This window comes from Canis lupus, chromosome 27 (assembly GCF_048164855.1).
Source record: "Canis lupus baileyi chromosome 27, mCanLup2.hap1, whole genome shotgun sequence".
NCBI classification, from domain to species: Eukaryota; Metazoa; Chordata; class Mammalia; order Carnivora; family Canidae; genus Canis; species Canis lupus.
Window position 1 is genome coordinate 15,111,529 of NC_132864.1, and position 18,123 is coordinate 15,129,651.

The 18,123-nt window shown below is 45.1% G+C and overlaps 1 protein-coding gene across 12 annotated transcripts in view; it reads left to right on the top strand.

The window, feature by feature from the left end:
- Positions 1–18,123, top strand: part of CCDC63 (coiled-coil domain containing 63) — a 36,273-nt gene that overhangs the window by 13,594 nt on the left and 4,556 nt on the right. For 11 of the 12 annotated variants that reach the window (XM_072801896.1, XM_072801887.1, XM_072801891.1 and 8 more), the window contains 6 exons: positions 749–868; positions 4,481–4,683; positions 5,482–5,654; positions 7,344–7,564; positions 12,376–12,450; positions 16,950–17,142. In XM_072801896.1, coding sequence (XP_072657997.1) covers positions 749–868; positions 4,481–4,683; positions 5,482–5,654; positions 7,344–7,564; positions 12,376–12,450; positions 16,950–17,142 — 985 coding nt within the window. The remainder of the gene's footprint in view (positions 1–748; positions 869–4,480; positions 4,684–5,481; positions 5,655–7,343; positions 7,565–12,375; positions 12,451–16,949; positions 17,143–18,123) is intronic. The other variant, XM_072801894.1, reaches the window with a different exon arrangement.

Below are 18,123 nucleotides of genomic sequence, written 5' to 3' on the forward strand. Positions count from 1 at the left end.
GACACATTAGGACCTGGCACTCACCAAGCTTTATGGGTACTTGTCTTCAGGTAATAGTTCTATAAACTTCTCTAGAACCTGCTAGGATTTAGCACTAGCCAGCTGCTTCTAGATGGGTCCAACTATTGGACAGGTAATATGGATGGATATCTGCCTGGAATGAATGACTTCATTCATACAGCAGGTTGGTTATGCGCACTGTTGGCGGTGTGAAGAAATGGCATGATCTGCTAGTACTTGTATGAAAACTATAGAGTGAGCTCTGTGGGAAGGTGATGGCAGGGGTGGCAGGTATATTTGGGTTTGGAGAACTTGGCTGGAGCTACCAGCATAGAGAGAAACACCAAAATTCTTTCCTACCAACCATGGCAAGGGCGTATTTAACTTATTGGAAGTCAGAATCAATTACCTGGTGCATAAATTGCATGATGTGTTAGGAATGCTTTTGGCCACAGGTGATGTGATACCCAACCAAAAGAAACTTGGGCCAAAAAGGCGAGTGAAATTCACCTGCAAAAACTCTAAATTGCCTCATTTTACCTCAAACTGGCTAAGATTAAGTTGAGTTGAGCATGTATTCAAGAGAGAAATTAGAATTCTATTTATAGGAAAAGAAAGAACGTTGCAGTTTTTATTTTAGCACACTTAAGTTAGTGAACTGTAGAATTTTTACCCATGTTCATTTAACACAGCTGGGGGTTTCTTTCTTCCTCTCTCTCTCTCTCTCTCTCTCCTTTTCTTTTCCCAGATTGTTCAGATGGAAAAGAAAATTATAAACCAAAAACAGATCTTCGCAAAGATACAGGAAGCCAATAATCCCCGGAAACTGCAAAAACAGATCCATGTTTTGGAAACCCATTTGAATCTCGTACGTAAGGTGTTCTGTGCAGCTTTGCAAACAGCTCTGCCTTCCCTTGCTCAGAGTATAGAATGATGTCTGTGGAGCCATTAACAGAACATAACAATCTTGTTGCTTGACTCAGGACAAGGTGAACTAATGCTGTTCACACAAGCCAGGCAGCCTTTTGGACTTACTGCCCACTCTGTTCCACCCACTCTGTTCCACCTACTCTGTTCCATCTACTTGGTTCATTGTTACCCAAGGTGCCTTTCTCCTTGCTCTATGCACTTTATGCACCATGCTTTTGTCCCTACCCCATCCCAATCCCCCACACCCCCTGGGATGCCTATTTTTAGTGTCTTAACTTAAAAACTCTTGCTCATTTTTAAGATACAGTTCAAATAGTGCCCTTCAGCAAGCAGAATTAGTTAGACCTTCTTTCTCCATTTCAATCTGCTCATGCCTCTATCAGACCTAGTGCTTTTTGGTTGTTGTTGATAATGTCTCTAGGAAATATTCGCCACAGACACACATAACTTGATAAAGAGAAAAGTGATGTTTCCTGATCACTTTCAATTTATAGTGACTTTTGCACTAAGCAGGATTCTCTAAATTGCAAACTGGGTTAAGCAAAAAAAGAGAATGGATTGGCCACAGAATTGAAAATTCTAGGGGCAAAGGTGGGGCCTTCAGGCATAGCTGGATCCAGGTGCTCCAAACGTGTCTTTAGGATACTTTCTCTGCCCATCTCTCCTTTGTATGGAAATTACTTCATTCTTGGACAGCCCCCAGTATGAACAAATACCAGCAGAAAAGGACTATCTCTTTCCTAAGAGTTCAACTGTAAGTCCTAGGGAGGGTTCCCATTGGGCCATCTTGGGTCAAGTGCCCATCCCTAACCCAATCACTGTGGGCAGATGAATGGAATAGATGGACTTGAGCCACATGACTGCCTTTGGATCATTCCCCCCACCCCCAAGTCAAGAGAGGACAGCCCTATCCAACAATATGGATCAAGAGCTGAGAAATGGTTCTCCTGGAAAAGCAAAAAGAAAGGAAGAAGGAATGCTGAGCACATGCAAACACATTCCAGTCTGATTTGTGAATTTACAGTCCTCACAACATAAGCCAAGAGAGGGGAAAGTGAATTAAATTGATTTGAAGGGAACCCTGTCAGTGCCTCACTATTCAATGCTCTTAGCTTCCCCCAAAATCTGACCATGAGGCTTTAATCAGGCATGGTTGAATTTAATTGGATCTGATCTCTGTCTCCCAGTAACCTGGAAGTGGACTGAAGGCAGGGCAATGCCTTCTTAATATCCATGCACAGTGATTTGTACCCATGCCTCAGAAGGCTTAGGATGTGTGTTAAAATGCAGATTCCTGCTTTTGAATCAAGACCTGTAATTCTCCAGATTCACTGGTTTTGAATCATAACCCATAAAGCTTAGACCCAGGCATTTGCACTATTATCCCAGTGAAACTGAAGGTCCCCTTGGTTAAAAATCATTACTGCTCAGCATAGTGTGAGGCTAGGAGTAGGTACTTAGCAAACATCTGTTGACTGATTGATTGATTGAACACACGCATGATTTAATGATGATTTGTCTATAGAGGTCTGCTTTTTTTGTAATAGGTCTATTCAGAGTTTCTATTTCTTCCTGAGTCAATTCAGTAGTTTATTCCTTTCTAGGAATTTGTCCATTTCATCTAAGTTATCTTAATTTGTTGGTATGCAGTTGTTCTTAGTACCTTGCCTTATCATTATTTTTATTTATGTAAGGTCTATAGTAAAGTTCCCTCTCTCATTTCTGAGAGCTCTGCTCCTTTGCTTTTCAAACCTGTCCCCTTTTCCCTTACTCCCCTGACCAAGTCTGCCTATGCCTTTTAGTAGATTTGATAGCTATCTCTAAAGGTTATTTCAGGGTCCCAGGATACCCCATAACCCTAAAGCCACCTTCACTTACTCAGTGGAGCCTGAGAGTCCTCCCATTTTTACCCCACAATGAGAAGATGGGTAGCATGTCAACCATCCTGGAGTAAAATTCATACTAAAGTGCAAATGACTGATAACCAGTATCTTCTTAAGGGTAAGTAGAAGACACAGAAAGAATGTGAATGAGAATGATTCTGTTCCTGGATTTCCTTCCCTTATATGGTGGCTACTGACATATCCTACAGAGGAACCTAGGGAGGGCCAGGACTAGCCTGAGGCAAGTGAAGAACCCAGTATGCAAAATTTAGGGAGCACTCACCATCAAGCTCATGGAAATGCAGGGTTGACCCTGGGAGAGTGAATACCTTCTTAAATTTTGCATCCTGGTGGTCTCCCTTGCCTTCCTCCTTCTTAGCCTTGCAGAAACCTAAAATTTCTTAGAACCTGCTTTGAAAACCTCTGATCAAATCTACTTTATATTTATTAGGAATATTTTCTATAATTGTTTCTTTTCAGTGTTTATGGGAGCACTTTGTATAAAAAACTTCTTTATTAAGATAAATTTATTAAGACTTGCAGAAAAATGGAGGGAATAAATAATGATCACCCACATACCTATCATTTAGATTTAATAATTGTTAACGTTTTACTATATTTGTTTTACCCTTCTTTCCCCTGATGTATTTTAAGGTAAATTACAGACATCACAATATTTCACCCCTAAATACTTCTATTTGCATCTCTAAAGATCAAATGTTTTGTTTCATAGCCACGAAACTACTTCACACCTTACAAAATTAATACTATTTCCTTAACATTGCCCACGTTAAAATTTCTCTGGCTGGCTCCAAAATATCTTTCGAAGTTGGGGCCAATCAAGATTCACCTGATCGTTAGGTCACTTAAATTTCTTTAGTCGACAGCAGTGGTTCTCAAGCAGAGATGATTTTGACCCCAAAGGGACATTGTTTCCAAAAAGAGACATTTTTGCTTGTCACAGCTGGGTTAGGGGCTGTGCTACTGGCATTCAGTGGGTAAGAGTAGAGATGCTTCTTTTAAAAAAAAAAAAAAGATTTTATTTATTTATTCATGAGAGAGAGAGAGAAAGGCAGAGACACAGGCAGAGGGAGAAGCAGGCTCCAATATGGGACTCAATCCTGGGACTCCAGGATCACTCCCCTAGCCGAAGGCAGATGTTCAACCACTGAGCCACTGAGGCGTCCCAGATGCTTCTTTAATACCACAAAGCACAGGATAACTCCCCACCTCAAAGAATCATCTAGCCCAAAACAGTGTGGAGAAGCCCTGCTCTACAACATCCCCATCCCAACTTTTCCCAGATACCCACTTACTGAGGAATCTGGCTCAGCTGTCCCATAGAAAGTTCTACCTTCTGGATTCTGTTGATTGTTTCTTCATGGTGTCATTTACCTTCTCCCCCTCTCCCCTGTCATTGCTAAAAACTGGAAGTTAGATATAAAAAGCAGCTGAGAAATTTAAAATCAGGAGTGGGACAGAAACTTGCCTAAGACCATTTAGCCATTTAGTGGCCAACTCAAGCCCTTCACCCAGTGCTTCAACCACTGTGTTGTAGACCTGTGGCTGGAGGTGGGGAAAGATCTTCCCACCCTCCGGCTGCCTTCTGGAAGTCTGTCTCCAGAGACTGGAGGGAGCTCGGTTTTGAAGCACAGCCCCGCCCACAGGTCACCATGCACTTTGATAAGAAGCTGACCACCAATGCCAAGCTCCGGAAGGAGATTGAGGACCTGCGTTATGAGAAGGCTGCTTATGACAATGCTTATCAGAAGCTCCAGCGACTGCTGGAGCGACAGAAGCTCTGCTTGCTGATGCAAAAGAAAACCACGAATGTGGCCATCGAGCAGTCTGCCCAGGCCAATGAGCAGAGGTGGGCTGGGGGGAGACCCTAGGGGCAGGGACGTCTCTTTGCTTCCTGCTGAGCACCTCTGTCCCCGGGCTTAGGTATTGAGGGATCTTAAATCATCATCATAACTCTGAGCACTGACTGCTTGCCAAACATGATGCTAGAGGCCCTGAGTATTATTTCAACCCTCACAACTGCCCCTGGGGTCGTTATCCCTATCACACTACAGACCAGGATCCGAAGGCTTAGAGATGCTGAAATACTTAAGCTGACACCGAGATAAATGGTGGATGTTGTAGGGCTGAGATTCAAACCTCTCTGCTGTGCCATCTCCTCCGGGTGCCTCTGCCTTTAGTCCTGGGGGGTCTCAGTCTGGGTCATCTCCTGGCCTCACACTCACAGGGGCAAGAGACATATAGTTGGGCTGCGAAGAGCATAGGTTTGGGATTCAGAGAGATCGGAGTTTGAATCCTGGTTCCATTGCTATTATATTACTGTAGGTCCGCTTCAGGGGTTGGGGGTAGTGAGGATTAAATAGTATATGTATATAAGGACCGGCCACGCAACAGTAACCGACTAGTGGTGGTGATGATGATGGTGATGGTGGTGAAGTTGGGGGTGATGACCATAACAGAAAAATCATTTCCTGGGGTAGTCCTAGAGCTGGCAGTTCCCATCATTTAGGTAAGAAGGGCTGTCCCTCCACTCCCAGAAGCCTCCCTGATATAAAGAAGTGATGGTCACTGGCAGCAGGTCCCTCTGGCCTGGTAGGGGGAGGGGGGGAGCCTCGGGACACTCAGACCCCGCCCCCGCCTCGCTCAGGCTGGAGGCCATGGCTCGCTTGAAGGACCGCCAGCAGAAGGACATTGCTCAGTACAACCTGGAGATCCGAGACCTGGAGCGTGTCTATGCCCACGAGACCAAGCTCAAATCCTTCTTGCTGATCAAGCTGAATGATCGTCTGGAGTTCGAGGAGCAGGCCAAAAAGGAGGAAGGTACGCTCTCCAGGCACTTTCCCTCTCCCTCTCAACTAAGGGGTCCCAGTCCTTCTGGAGTAGGGTTGTCAAATTTAGCAAATAACATTGCAAGATGTCTCATTAAATTCAAATCTTAGAAAAACGGTGAAGAAATTTTTAAATGAAATAAAAAGTTACTTGTTGGCTATCTACAATTAGGACATAATTATACTTGAAAAAATATATTGTTTGTCTGAAATTCAAATTTAACCGAGCGTCCTGTATTTTATCTGCCAACCCCCAACTTCTTACTCTGAGGTTTTCCTTCCGTTATTTTAGGGGGAGGAAACTTGGGTGTCCACCCACGAGTTAGGTGATTTGCTAGAAGGAGTCACAGATACAGCGGATAGTTACCTCTGTGGCCAGGCCTAAGTCAGGACACAAAGCACACTCAAGCATAGAGGAAACCAGGCACAAGCTTCCAGAGTCTTCTCCCAGGGCAGTCACACAGAACATGCTAATTCCCCCAGCATCTCACTGTGACACCTATGAAGGGTTATTTCCTAGGGGATCTCATCACAGCCTCCGTGCTCCAAGATCTTACTGGGGGCTGGTCACATAGGTGTCCTCTCCCTCGTGCGTACCACAATTCTAGCCTCCCGGAAGAACAGCGGGTGTCCAGCATAAACTACACACTCACACACAAACACACACCATCTGCACAGCCTAGGTGCAATGAGCCACTCCCAGTATTTAAGGAAAATTTGATATTTGTGTAGAGAACTGTTTACCATTTAAGTGCCCAGGTGCACACTTGATGGGATGAGCACTGGGTGTTATTATACTATATGTTGGCAAATTGAATTTAAATTAAAAAAAAAAAAAGTGCCCAGGTGCAGCCACTGGCCAACCTTGCAAGAAGAGCCCTTTCTGAGGAGAACAGTGTCAGTGCTGTTATTTTTACTCTCTCGCAAACAGATTGAAAAATCTGAGCTCTTCAAAGAGCCCCGGGGCAGCTGCATTTGTTCTTTGTTCTTTTGGCATCTCCTGTCTCTTCCTGCCTTTTTCATTTGGGACTGTGTTGCAAAAAAGTGTGTGTTTGGGAGAAACTCCACGTCTCACTCTCTAAAATAACACGTAAAGGAGTCACACGGCCAGAATGTGCATAGGAAAATCTAGGAAGATCTTTGTGGTGGCCATTTGGAGGCTAAATCAGAGATGAGACTGAGTTCAGGAAAGGCGGGGCTGTTGCAGGCATCAGGCTGGAGAGAAGAAAACTTGGAGAATTTTCTTGGTTCTAGTTCCTTGAATTTGCCAAGGTCTGAGCCTACCAACAGGATTCCCTTGACCTTCACCCTGCTCAAATGCCACCTCCTTTGAGAGGCCTTCCTTGGCCACCCAGCTCCCTGGCCACCACCTGATGCTCCTCCATCACTGAGCCACGGTGATCATGTATTTCTTCTTCTGTTTCCTTCTCTCCTTCTGTCTGATTCCTCCGTCGGGGCCGGGATTTTGTGTCTGCAGAGCCCAGCCCAGTGTCTGGCACATAGTAGATGCTCAGTTAGGTAGCTGTGAAGGGACTCAGGAGTAAAGCTCTTGCGCCCTCTCCTGGAAGAATCTAGCCTCCTCCCTAGGGTGTGATAACATCACTGCCCAGCACTCTCCCTACCTGGCACTGCTCTGACTGGCTTCCTTTCAGACTCACGGTTGCCGGCTTCTCCTTTCTAGCTCTCAAGGCAAAGAAGCACAGGAAGACGGGCAAGGGTGAGAGTTTCGAGAGCTACGAGGTGGCCCACCTCCGGCTGCTGAAGTTGACCAAAGATGGGAACCTGAATCAGCTCATTGATGACTTTTTGGCCAAAGAGGAGAAGAACTTTGCTCGGTTCACGTATGTCACGGAGCTCAACAATGACATGGAGACCATGCACAAGAAGACCCAGAGAATCCAGGTCAGGGCAGCTCTCCTTTCCTAGGCCTGGGACCGGCACACTCTCACAGCAGCCTTTCTCAAAGTGGGTCCCCCAAAACACTCCTTGAGATGCTCTATAGAGTGAGCCTCAAGGTCTCATTGGTTTGGGAAACACTATTTTCCTCCAGGGCTCCCCCCACCTACATTTTAACCTTTCTGAAATTGATAACTGTTTTCCAGTTGATGCAGACACATAATGTGGTCGTTCCCACCCCACCCCCCATGGTGACATTTATAATCCATGGCATGTTCTATAATCAAGGGTTCAGTAAACTATACCCATGGCCAGATACAGCCTGTGGTCCGTTTTTGTACAGGCCATGAGCTAAGAATGGTTTTTACATTTTTAAAGGGCTATAAGGAAAAAAAAAAAGGATAGATCATATGTGGCCTGCAATGCCTAAAATATCTACTATCTGGCCCTTTGCCTTAAGAGCCTGCTGACCCCTATTAATCAACAGCTTCACAGAATTGAGGAGAGATTGTCAATCCATCTTGAAGAGAATTGATGTGCTTAGCATAGTAAAGGCTCTGACAAGTCCTGCAGTAAAGAAATCTATTTACTTTTTTGTTAAGCCTGTAAGTTCCCAAACTTAATTGGCTCCTTGGGCTACTTACTTCCCAAACACACATAAACAGCCTTTGGAATTGTCTGCATAGCATAGAATCTAAATTCCTTAGTGTGACACTCCGCCTCTTTGAAAATTTGGCTTTAACCTGCCTTGACAAAGTTCAGTTCCCCTCATGACCCCGAAGGTGCCCTCCTCAGCTACCCTGTGCATTTCCCTCTGCTGAGTCTTCCCTTGTGCCATTTTCTCTCCCACCTTCTGCTTTGCTTCTGATGAAATACTGCTCATTGGTCCTGACCCTGAACAGAGGTCGCCACCACTGGGAATTCGTCATTCCTCCCTCTGAGGTCTTTGTGCTGTTTGTATGTTGAAGGGAGCCACTTAATTTTGCAATGTCACTGCTTCCTGAATATGGAGCAGGTGCGCTGGCCATGAGCAAGTGACTAGTAGCTGGAATATAGATAAAAACATTGTAGCTTACCAGTGATGAGTTCATTTTTATGAGGATTCGGACAAATATAGCTAGCAAACTTGTGATTTAATGGATATTATTACTTAGGGTGATAAATCATAGTAACGGCAAACAAATAATGATACACATAATAAAATGAACACTATTTGGCTGATTTCAAGAAAACTATTAATAGACATTCATACGTAGTGATAGATAATACAGGCGGTATATGAACATGATGGGAATGAAGGTGGTGGTATCAGTGGTCAGAGGAAACAGATGGCATGCCCCAAGAGGGTGAATCAAGGTGAGTTTTTTTTAAAGGGATTATTTACAAAGGTTTAAGGAAATTATAAGGAGAGAGTGCAGGAGCAGCATGGGAGGACTCCAGAGCAAACTGAGGGAGCTGTTTCTGGAATCAGGATGAGGGGTGTGGAGGAAGATATGTCTGTGTCTCTCCTGAAGGGATTGTGGCCAAGCTAGTGACCTTCCCAGGTGGTGAGGGGCTGGTGGGAAAGTACCCCCAACCTCTTTCCAACCACTAATCTCCAGCTGGTGCATCCCATTGTCAGGGAACAACCCAAGCCAGGAGACAAGGGAGCCCAGAGCCCTAGCCCCTGGGGTTTGAGGCAGAGGGTGTGGAAGTGGGGCAAGTAGATTTGTGGGGAAAATGGAGAATATCCAGCTCAGTGTGTCGTGGGGGTAAGGTGGGAGGGATGAACTTGAACAGCCCTCTGTCTCCCTTCTGGAAAGTGATTTTTCCAGGGGACTGGCACAAGAGTGTATTCCCTCTGCTTTCCCAGTGCCCAGGCTGGCCCGCACACAATAGGAGGCACCAGGAAATGGCTCTGAAACCATAACTGACCTTGATCTTGCCATTGACCATGAGGATTGTGTCCTTTTGTCCTTTGACCATGCAGACTGTCTCTGTCAGGAAGGTGTATCTGATGACAGATGGCCACTCCTGTCTGGGCCTCACTCTCCACATCTGTAGAATGACATAGTAGGATGAGAGCAGTACTTTCCAAACTCTTGTAAAACCAAACCAAACAAAACAAAAAAACTACAGAACATTTTCATTTAAACGCAGGTTGTGAGGAAACACAGTATAGAAAACAGGTAAAACGGAGCAGTTTGGGGTGAAGGCGGTGGGAATTGGGAGGAGGGGCTGGAGGGGTTGCCTGGACCCTTACCTTTTTGTCTTTTTGTGGAACTTCTGCTCTTGGTTCAGGTAAGAAAAATGTATAAATCCATTAGGATTCAAAGAACTGACTTCACCCTTCTGGAGGACACCGGCGTCAGAGGTTGTAACTGGTTGAATCCTGCTCTCATTTTTCTTTTGCTTAGTCTCCCCTACCCCCCAAATTTAGAAATTATTAGTTGCCAACATTTAAAAATCAGGATATTCCACATGAAAACCTGGATTTCTGGTTTCTTTTGGGAAATCTGATCTGACGACTATGGCCCACCGCCCTGCTCTTAGCTGAAGGCTGCTGGCCCTCATCCACCCACACCAGCTGGGTCCGATCTGCTGTCCTGTCCCAGGCGCGCTGGGACCCTGGAGGCCTTTGAGGTTTCTGTCTCCGATGTAGGCGCTTCGCCACTGCCCTCAGGTGGCCACCCTGCAGTATTGCATGGAAAGGTTTTGGACGCAGACATCCGAAGGCCTGAAAGCTTAAGGATGGAAGGATGGATGGATGGTTCATTTGGGACCCGGGGAGTGGACAGGACCCTGATTCCCATTTTCTAGGAGACAGCAACTTAATAGTCCCAGTGGGATGGCAGGGACAGACCATAGCAGAGGCATGCGAGGATGCTAGTTGGAAACTGAACCGATCAAGAAATGGTTACTAAACAAAATTGCCCTTCATCTTTCCCCTTCACGTGATGCTACCGCCTCTCTAGGCTACACAGCCTGTCTCTGACCTTAGCAGGAGTGTGTCTGATGAAGCATAGGCAGGTCCATGATCTCCCTGGGCTTCAGGCTCCCCGTTTGTAGAACGATGTTTGGACCAGAACAGTAGCCTCTGAGTTTTTCTTTGAAGTTATAGAACTGTGCCTTTTGAGGCTTAATAGAGCTGCAAATGCCTGCTGAATAAGTCCTGAAAACACTCGTTTCTAGTGAAAATGCTTAATATTTAAAAAATCTTAGAAGGATATGCTCATTATAGAAAATTTGGAAACTACCTAAGGATTAAGTTTTTAAAATCACCTATTATCTCATTCCTTAGAGATAATCATTGTTGATATTTTGATCTATTTCCTTCTGATTTCTTTTTTTGGGGGGTGATGCTTTTAAAACTTAACAGATTCATTACCATATAGTTATATAGAGACTTACATATTCTGATTTTTTTAAAAAGTTCTTTTGGTTTTGTTTATCAAGCAAGTATTATTGAGCACCTACTATGTGCCATGCACTATTCTAGACACTGATTATGAGACAGTGTACAAAATGACAAAAAGTTCTGCCCCCATGGACAGAACTTCTGTTCTGGTAGAAAGAAAGAAACAATTAGCAGTAAGCCTAATAAATACATAAATTATAGAGTATATTAGAAAGTGAGAAATGGTGTAGATAAGAAAGATGAAATATAGAAATATAGAAGGTCTGAAGTCAAGAGAGGGCACGGGAACTTGAGAAGCTAAGATTTGAGCAGATTTGTAGGTGAGGGAATAAGCTATGTAGGTCTCTGGGAGGTTAATGTTCCAGGCAGAAAACAGCAAGTACAAAGGTCTTGAGGCAGGAAAAGTGCCCATTTATAGTACTGGGATCATTCTAGGCTGTTTTTAAACTCTCTCTCCCCCCAAATTCATCATACACCTCCCAACATCTTCTATGTTCCTCTTATGGCTTCTGGAGACTCTGAATGCTCTGTAGCAGAATCATAAGATACTTAAAATGCAGATTCTCCAAGTGCTATCCCATAACTTACAAACCCAGATTCTCTGAGAATAGGCTAGGAATCTGCATTTTTAACCATATTTTTACTTAAAACCCATTCCTCTCATGATATGAATGTACCATCATTGATTTAACTGGTCCACTATTTCGGTTGTGTCTAACTGGGGGCGATTATAAGCAATAACATGACAGCCTTGAGCAGCCACTTTGCCCACATCTCCTACTGTTTCCTTGGGATACGTTCCTAGAGATGAAATTACTCAAAGATTGGCCTTTTCTATTTGTTCTATTCCCAGGGTTTCTCAAGTCTGGTCCCTGGGTCAACGGGAGCAGCAGCTTTTGGGAAATTTTGAGAAGCGCACATTCTCGGGCCCCACCCAGACCTACTGGACCAGAACCTCTGGGAGAGGGGCCCAGCAATCTGTGTTTCACAAACCTCTAGATGATTCTGATTCATGCTAGAGTTGATAAACCCTGCTCCAGGGGCACCTGGGTGGTGCAGACGGTTAAGTATCTGTTAATTTCGGCTCAGGTCCTGATCTCAGGGTCTTGGGACTGAAACCCATGTTGGGCTCCGTGCTCAGGGAGGAGTCTGTTTGGGATTCTCTCTCTCTCTCCCTCCCTCTCGCCCTCTCCCCCATTGCCCCTCCTCTCTCTCCCTCGCTCAAATAAAAATAAATAAAGCTTTTAAAAAACCCTAAACATCAGAAAGATCCTCCATGGGCATAAGGGGGGCCCAGGGACTCAGAGGCTCCTTGAAACAGATCATCTAAATCCTCATCATCTCCTCAAGGCACAGGCTTAGTTTTAGGTATGGTGGGGAGTACCCACTTTTCCTTATGGTCTGGTTCTCTCATGTGCAGGACGAGATCATCTTCCTGCGATCCCAGCAGAAATCATCCCATGATGACAACCGCTCCACCCTGAAACAGTTGGAGGTAAGACCAGGGTTGGGAGAGACATGGGAGTCTTTGTCAGGCGGCCTGTCTGGTGGTTCTCAGGAGGAGTACAATATCTGTCCTATGAGACTCCCCTGGCTTGGCTTGTGTCTCGGCATGTCCTGAGCCTTTGTCTCAGGCCACCTCTGTTACAGATATTTGCTGTAGAATTTTGTCCCTATAATCTCTATGTCCCTTTTAAAGACTCCCTGACTTCAGGGAGCCTAGCCCAGGCACTTGCACCTATAATTTCATCCAGACTGGCACAACCCGGACAGAGCTCTCTGCCTGAGAATTTTTTTCTCTCCCCCTTGTCCTAGCTGTGGCCTGCTCGCAGTCAATTACAGTTATTATGAACATTATTTGAGCAATTACTACCTACCAGACACTGGGCTAAGCGCTGTTCTTGTACTATCTCATTTAATTCTCACAATAGCCCTATGAGGCAGATACTGTGATCTTTATATTGTATAGATGAGGAAACTGAGGTTCAGAGAGGTAAAGTCACCTGGCCAACATTGTGGAGCTGGGCTGCTATATAAAAGCTTTGCTTTGTATTTAGTTGCTAATCACAAGGAACCAAAGTAATAATGGCCTAAATGAGGTAAAATTATTTACTTTGTTAAGAAATGTTTGGAGATAGGTCCTTCAGGGCTGGTCATGAGGTCATTGGTGACCTAGGCCACTCCTATTTGCCATCTCTAGCATGTGGCTTACATTCCCAAGGATGCCTCAGGGTTGTATTGTGGCTGCCAATGATCCAGCCATCAGATATATGTTCCAGGCAGGAAAAAAGTGGGGGGAGGCAAGAACAAACATAACAACTTTGCTGATTGTTAGGCAGCTTAAAGTTTCGGTGAAGACTCAGCCAGTGCCTTCTGTGTTTACATCTCACTGGCCATCTTTATTGCAGAGGAGGATTGGAAAATATAACTTTCAGCTGGGCACATTGCTGTCCCAAATACAATCAGGAATTTGTTATTAAGGCGAAAGGGGAGAATGGATAGCAAACTTCTGACAAAGGTATGAACCCAGAGAGTTTGACCGCACAGCCCTGCTCTATCCAGTAGTTCCCTGCGCAGGGAACTGGGCTCCTGGGTCATTTTCCTTTCCTTCTCTGTGGCCACTTGTTGACAAGCATCTAGTTGGACTGGGATGGCGGTGCCATTCTCCAGTGGGCCACTAGGGGGCAACAAAGCACAAGACACTCATTTTGGGGCTCGGGCTCAGGGAGGCCTCTCCCAGGAGCCTAGATATGGGGAATTAAACTCCCGGGTAGGGCCCAAGTGCAAGGAGACCCTCCTCAAGCTGAGCACATGCTTGGGGTCCCATGTCCTTGGTTCAGGGCCACCCAGTGTACAGATGTTTCCTTGGGCTTGGGGCTGGTGCTATTCTGTTGTCGGGGTTTTGAAGGCCGAGGGGTATCCCAGGGAGGCTGACAGGGCAACCTCCAGCGTTTCTCCCCCTCTGAAGCCCTTCCATCCCCTCTTCGTTCCTTTGGTTGCAGCGTGCCTTCTGGAGGCCTTTCTTCAAATGCAAATACAAAAAAAAAAAAAAAAAAAAAAAAATGCAAATACTCCCAAGCAGGAGAATTTGTCATAAAAGCAATGCGGTCACAAGAGCCCTTTTTTTTTTTTTTTTTCCCTCTGCTAAAGATCATTTTCCTTTGCTCTATTCTTGGAACCTTCCCACACATCTTCCATTACATCATCTCCTGCCCCTCTGGGAGTAGTGGTGGCATCTGTCCCTTAACAGGAGGGTTTTGCATAGGAGTTAGGCAGCCAGGCCCTAACAAAAGCTTGGGAACAAAAGCTTGCATATGACTCTCAGAAAAGTCACTTCCTAGCTGTGTGACTTTGAGAAAGTGATCTAACCTCTCTGAGCCTCTGTTTTCTCACCTGTAAAATGAAGATGATCATCTTCATCACTGCAATGGGCTGTGAGGGTTGGGTCAAGTTATCCATGCACATGCTAGGCCTGCTGCCGGGCAGACAATTCTAGACATAGCTATCATTGTGGATATCGTGTGAGTCCATAAAACCTCAAAATCACTATCACCTTGATACTAAATATTTGCTCTCAAGAGAGAGGAACTCCAGGTAGGGTACTTAGACTATTCAATAGATAGAAGCTAAACATGAGTTTGCTTTACTTGTCTGACTTCAATATTCATCATCTGGAAACTGAAGCCATTGTGAGGAGGTGGAGGTGACATGTGTGAGGTGCTGGACTCGTGCTGTTACCATCACATTAGGCTGTTTAGCTGTGGGATCTCTTAATGCGCCTGTAGAACCAGAGGGCGGCTCTTATTGTTACAGGAGGAAATGCAGCAGCCCTGGGAGCTGGGGGCAGAGGAAGCTGCCTGGTGCAGTGGTTGAGAGACAGCTCAGACCTTGGCTTCTCTCTCCTGACTGAGTGCTTTGGATCCATCCTTGGAAAGTGGGGATGTGGATCGGACTGACCCTTTGGGACTGTCATTTGGGATGATGCATATAGAGCCACAGGGAATGGGGGTGGTCCTCACAGGGCCTGGTTCACCTCAGCTAGCAGAGAACTCAGAGGGAGAGATGGGAAATGAATGGAAGCTCCCACCCCAGAGCAGGGATTCTCAGCCTGGGGCTGCAAATCAGATTCACCTGGGAGGCTTTAAAAGTCCTGATTCCCAGGTGCACCCCAGACCAAATCATCTGAATCTGGGGCTGGGGTCAGGGCCACAAGTGTTTTGAAGCTCCCGGATGATAGCAATGTGAAGCCAAGATTGTGATCCAGTGGACTTGCAGGATTTTTCAAACTTTACTGTGCATCAGCATCACCTGGAGGTTCATCAAAAGCACATTGCCAGGCCCATCCCCAGAGCCTGATTCAAGGCCTGGACTGGAGCCCAAGAATTTGCATTTCTAACAAGTTTCCCCATGGAGCTGATGCTCCTAGTCCTGGGGCCCCATGTTGAGAACCACTGGGCTAGAGTGATCTGTTTTATTTTTTTTTAAGATTTTATTTATTTATTCATGAGAGACACAGAGAGAGAGGCAAGACATAGGCAGAGGGAGAAGCAGGCACCCTGTGGGGAGCCTGATGCCAGACTCTAACTCAGGATCCTGGATCATGACTTGAGCCAAAGGCAGATGCTCAACCACTGAGCCACCCAGGTGCCCTGAGTGATGTGTTTTAAACTGCAAATGGTAAAATCAGTCTGTTGGATCAAACAGCATTTAAAAATAATGAAACAGAACAAAATTTTAAAACACACAAAGTATTGATTTGTGGAACTTTCACTTCATTTGATAAGATAATACGTATAAACACACACCCATATGCACAAATATGTATGTATGTATGTATGCAGGTGTTGGGCTGCACTGTAAAATGTATTCCTTTCTGTGGGCCAGTTTTTAAAATATAAGTCATCAGCTTTTAAAAGATGTTATAATTCTGAGGTACCTAGGTGGTTCAGTCAATTGACCAAATTGGCTCTTGGTCTCAGCTCAGGTCTTGATCTCAGGGTTGTGAGTTCAAGCCCTACTTTGGCCTCCATGCTGGATATGAAGCCTATTTTTTTAAAATTAAATACATTATAATCTAGTACACATATAGACACACACATGTATATGTGAGGGAAACAAAATGTACATTTAACAATATTTACCCTCTTTCCCTGCAATGCATACTAGTATTTTCTCTTCCTTTTTTTTTCTGTTCTGTTTATTTTTTTTAAAGATTTTATTTATTTATTTGATGAGGGTTTGGGGACACAAATAGCCAGAGTGGCAGGCAGAGGGAGAGAGAGAGAAGCAGGCTCCCTGCTGAGCAGGAAGCCCAGATGTGGGGCTTGATCCCAGGACATTGGGATCATGACCTGAGCAGAAGGCACACACTTAACCCACTGAGATATACTTTCTTTCTTTAAAATGCTGATTAAGGGGGAGCCTGGGTGGCTTAGTCAGTTAAGCATCTGCCTTGGGCTCAGGTCATGATTCCAGCACTTGATTCCTGGGATCAAATCGAGCTCTGCTCAGCAGGGAGCCTGCTTCTCTCTCTCCCTCTCTCTCTCTCCCTGCTCATCCTCACTCTCAAATAAATAAAATCTTTAAAAAATAAAAAATAAAATACTGGTTAAGGCTTAGAAAATTGATTTTGGGGATCCCTGGGTGGCGCAGTGATTTAGCGCCTGCCTTTGGCCCAGGGCGCGATCCTGGAGACCCGGGATCGAATCCCATGTCGGGCTCCCGGTGCATGGAGCCTGCTTCTCCCTCTGCCTGTGTCTCTGCCTCTCTCTCTCTCTCTCTCTCTGTGACTATCATAAATAAATAAATAAATTTTAAAAAAAAGAAAAAAGAAAATTGATTTTGAACCCCCTCAGAGGTTTGAAAACCTGTGGTTCAGAGACCCTGTTTCCAGAGAGTCCCGAACTCCCATCTACATTCAAAGTCCTCACGGGTGGGCTGAGCCTAGGGTGGCAGTCTGGCTGACCTGGGATGGGAATTGGGGTCTGTCACCAGGAGAAACTGAAGAAAACCACAGAGGAGGCGGATATGTATGAGAACAGCTACAAGGAAATCAACAAGACCTTGGAGTATCTCAAGAGCTCAGTGGAGAATCTGTTTAAAAAGATTAATTGTGATGCCACCGAGATCCTGGGGCATTTGGGGGAGACAGGGAAAATCACTGACAACAACCTCCCACAGTACTTTGGTGAGTTACGCTGGGGCCTGTTGGACCCTTAGGAACCATTTCCAGAGCTTTCTATGAGCAGGCATGAGGACTTGTTCTTTGGGTGGTGGTGAGCCTGGTGGTGAAGCATGTGGGCACTAAAGCCAGCCTGCCTGGGTTCAAATCCTGGTTCTATTCTTACTAGCTGTGTGCCATTGGGCAACTTTCTGAACCTCTCGGTGCTTTAATTTTTTCATCTAAAAAAATGAGGAGTAAACCCAATATCTACCTCATAAGGTTGTTAGGAAGATAATATTTAATTTTAGAGTAAAACTATATGATCATATCAATAGAGAGTAGAAGCAGCATTTGACCAATTCAACATCCATTACGATAAAGGTTCTTGACAAACTAGAACTGGAAGGAAACTTTCTTAACCTCCAAGGGTGCCACTACTGAGGGCACCTGGGTAGTTCAGTCGGTTAAGCATCTGCCTTTGGCTCAGAGGTCATGATCTCAGGGTCCTGAGATCAAGCCCCATGTTAGGCTCCCTGTTTAGTGGGGAGTCTGCTTCTCCCTCTCCCTCTGCCCCTACCCACCCCACTTGTGCTTGCTCCCTCTCTCTCAAATAAGTAAATAATTAAGAAAAGAAACCCACCTACTATACTTAACCTATACTTAAGGCAAAAACCAGAATGTTTTTCCTCTTGAGATCAGGAACAAGGCAAGAATATCTGCTCTCATTGCTCCTAAGCAATGCAATAAGGCAAGAAAAAGAAATGAAAAGCAAACAGATTGGAAAGGAAGTAATAAAGTGTACAGAGCAGTGCCTGGCATGTAGCAAATTCCTAATGAACGAAAACACATTTCTAGCCATAGGCCTGAGCTCAGGATAGAGAGAGAGGGATGCACCTCCGTGGATCATGACAACTTGGAATGAACAGCTTGCACTGCTCTGAGAATAAAACCTACGGTTCTTAATACAATCTGTTTGGGGGCTTCCCAAGATGCTCCCTCCTGCCA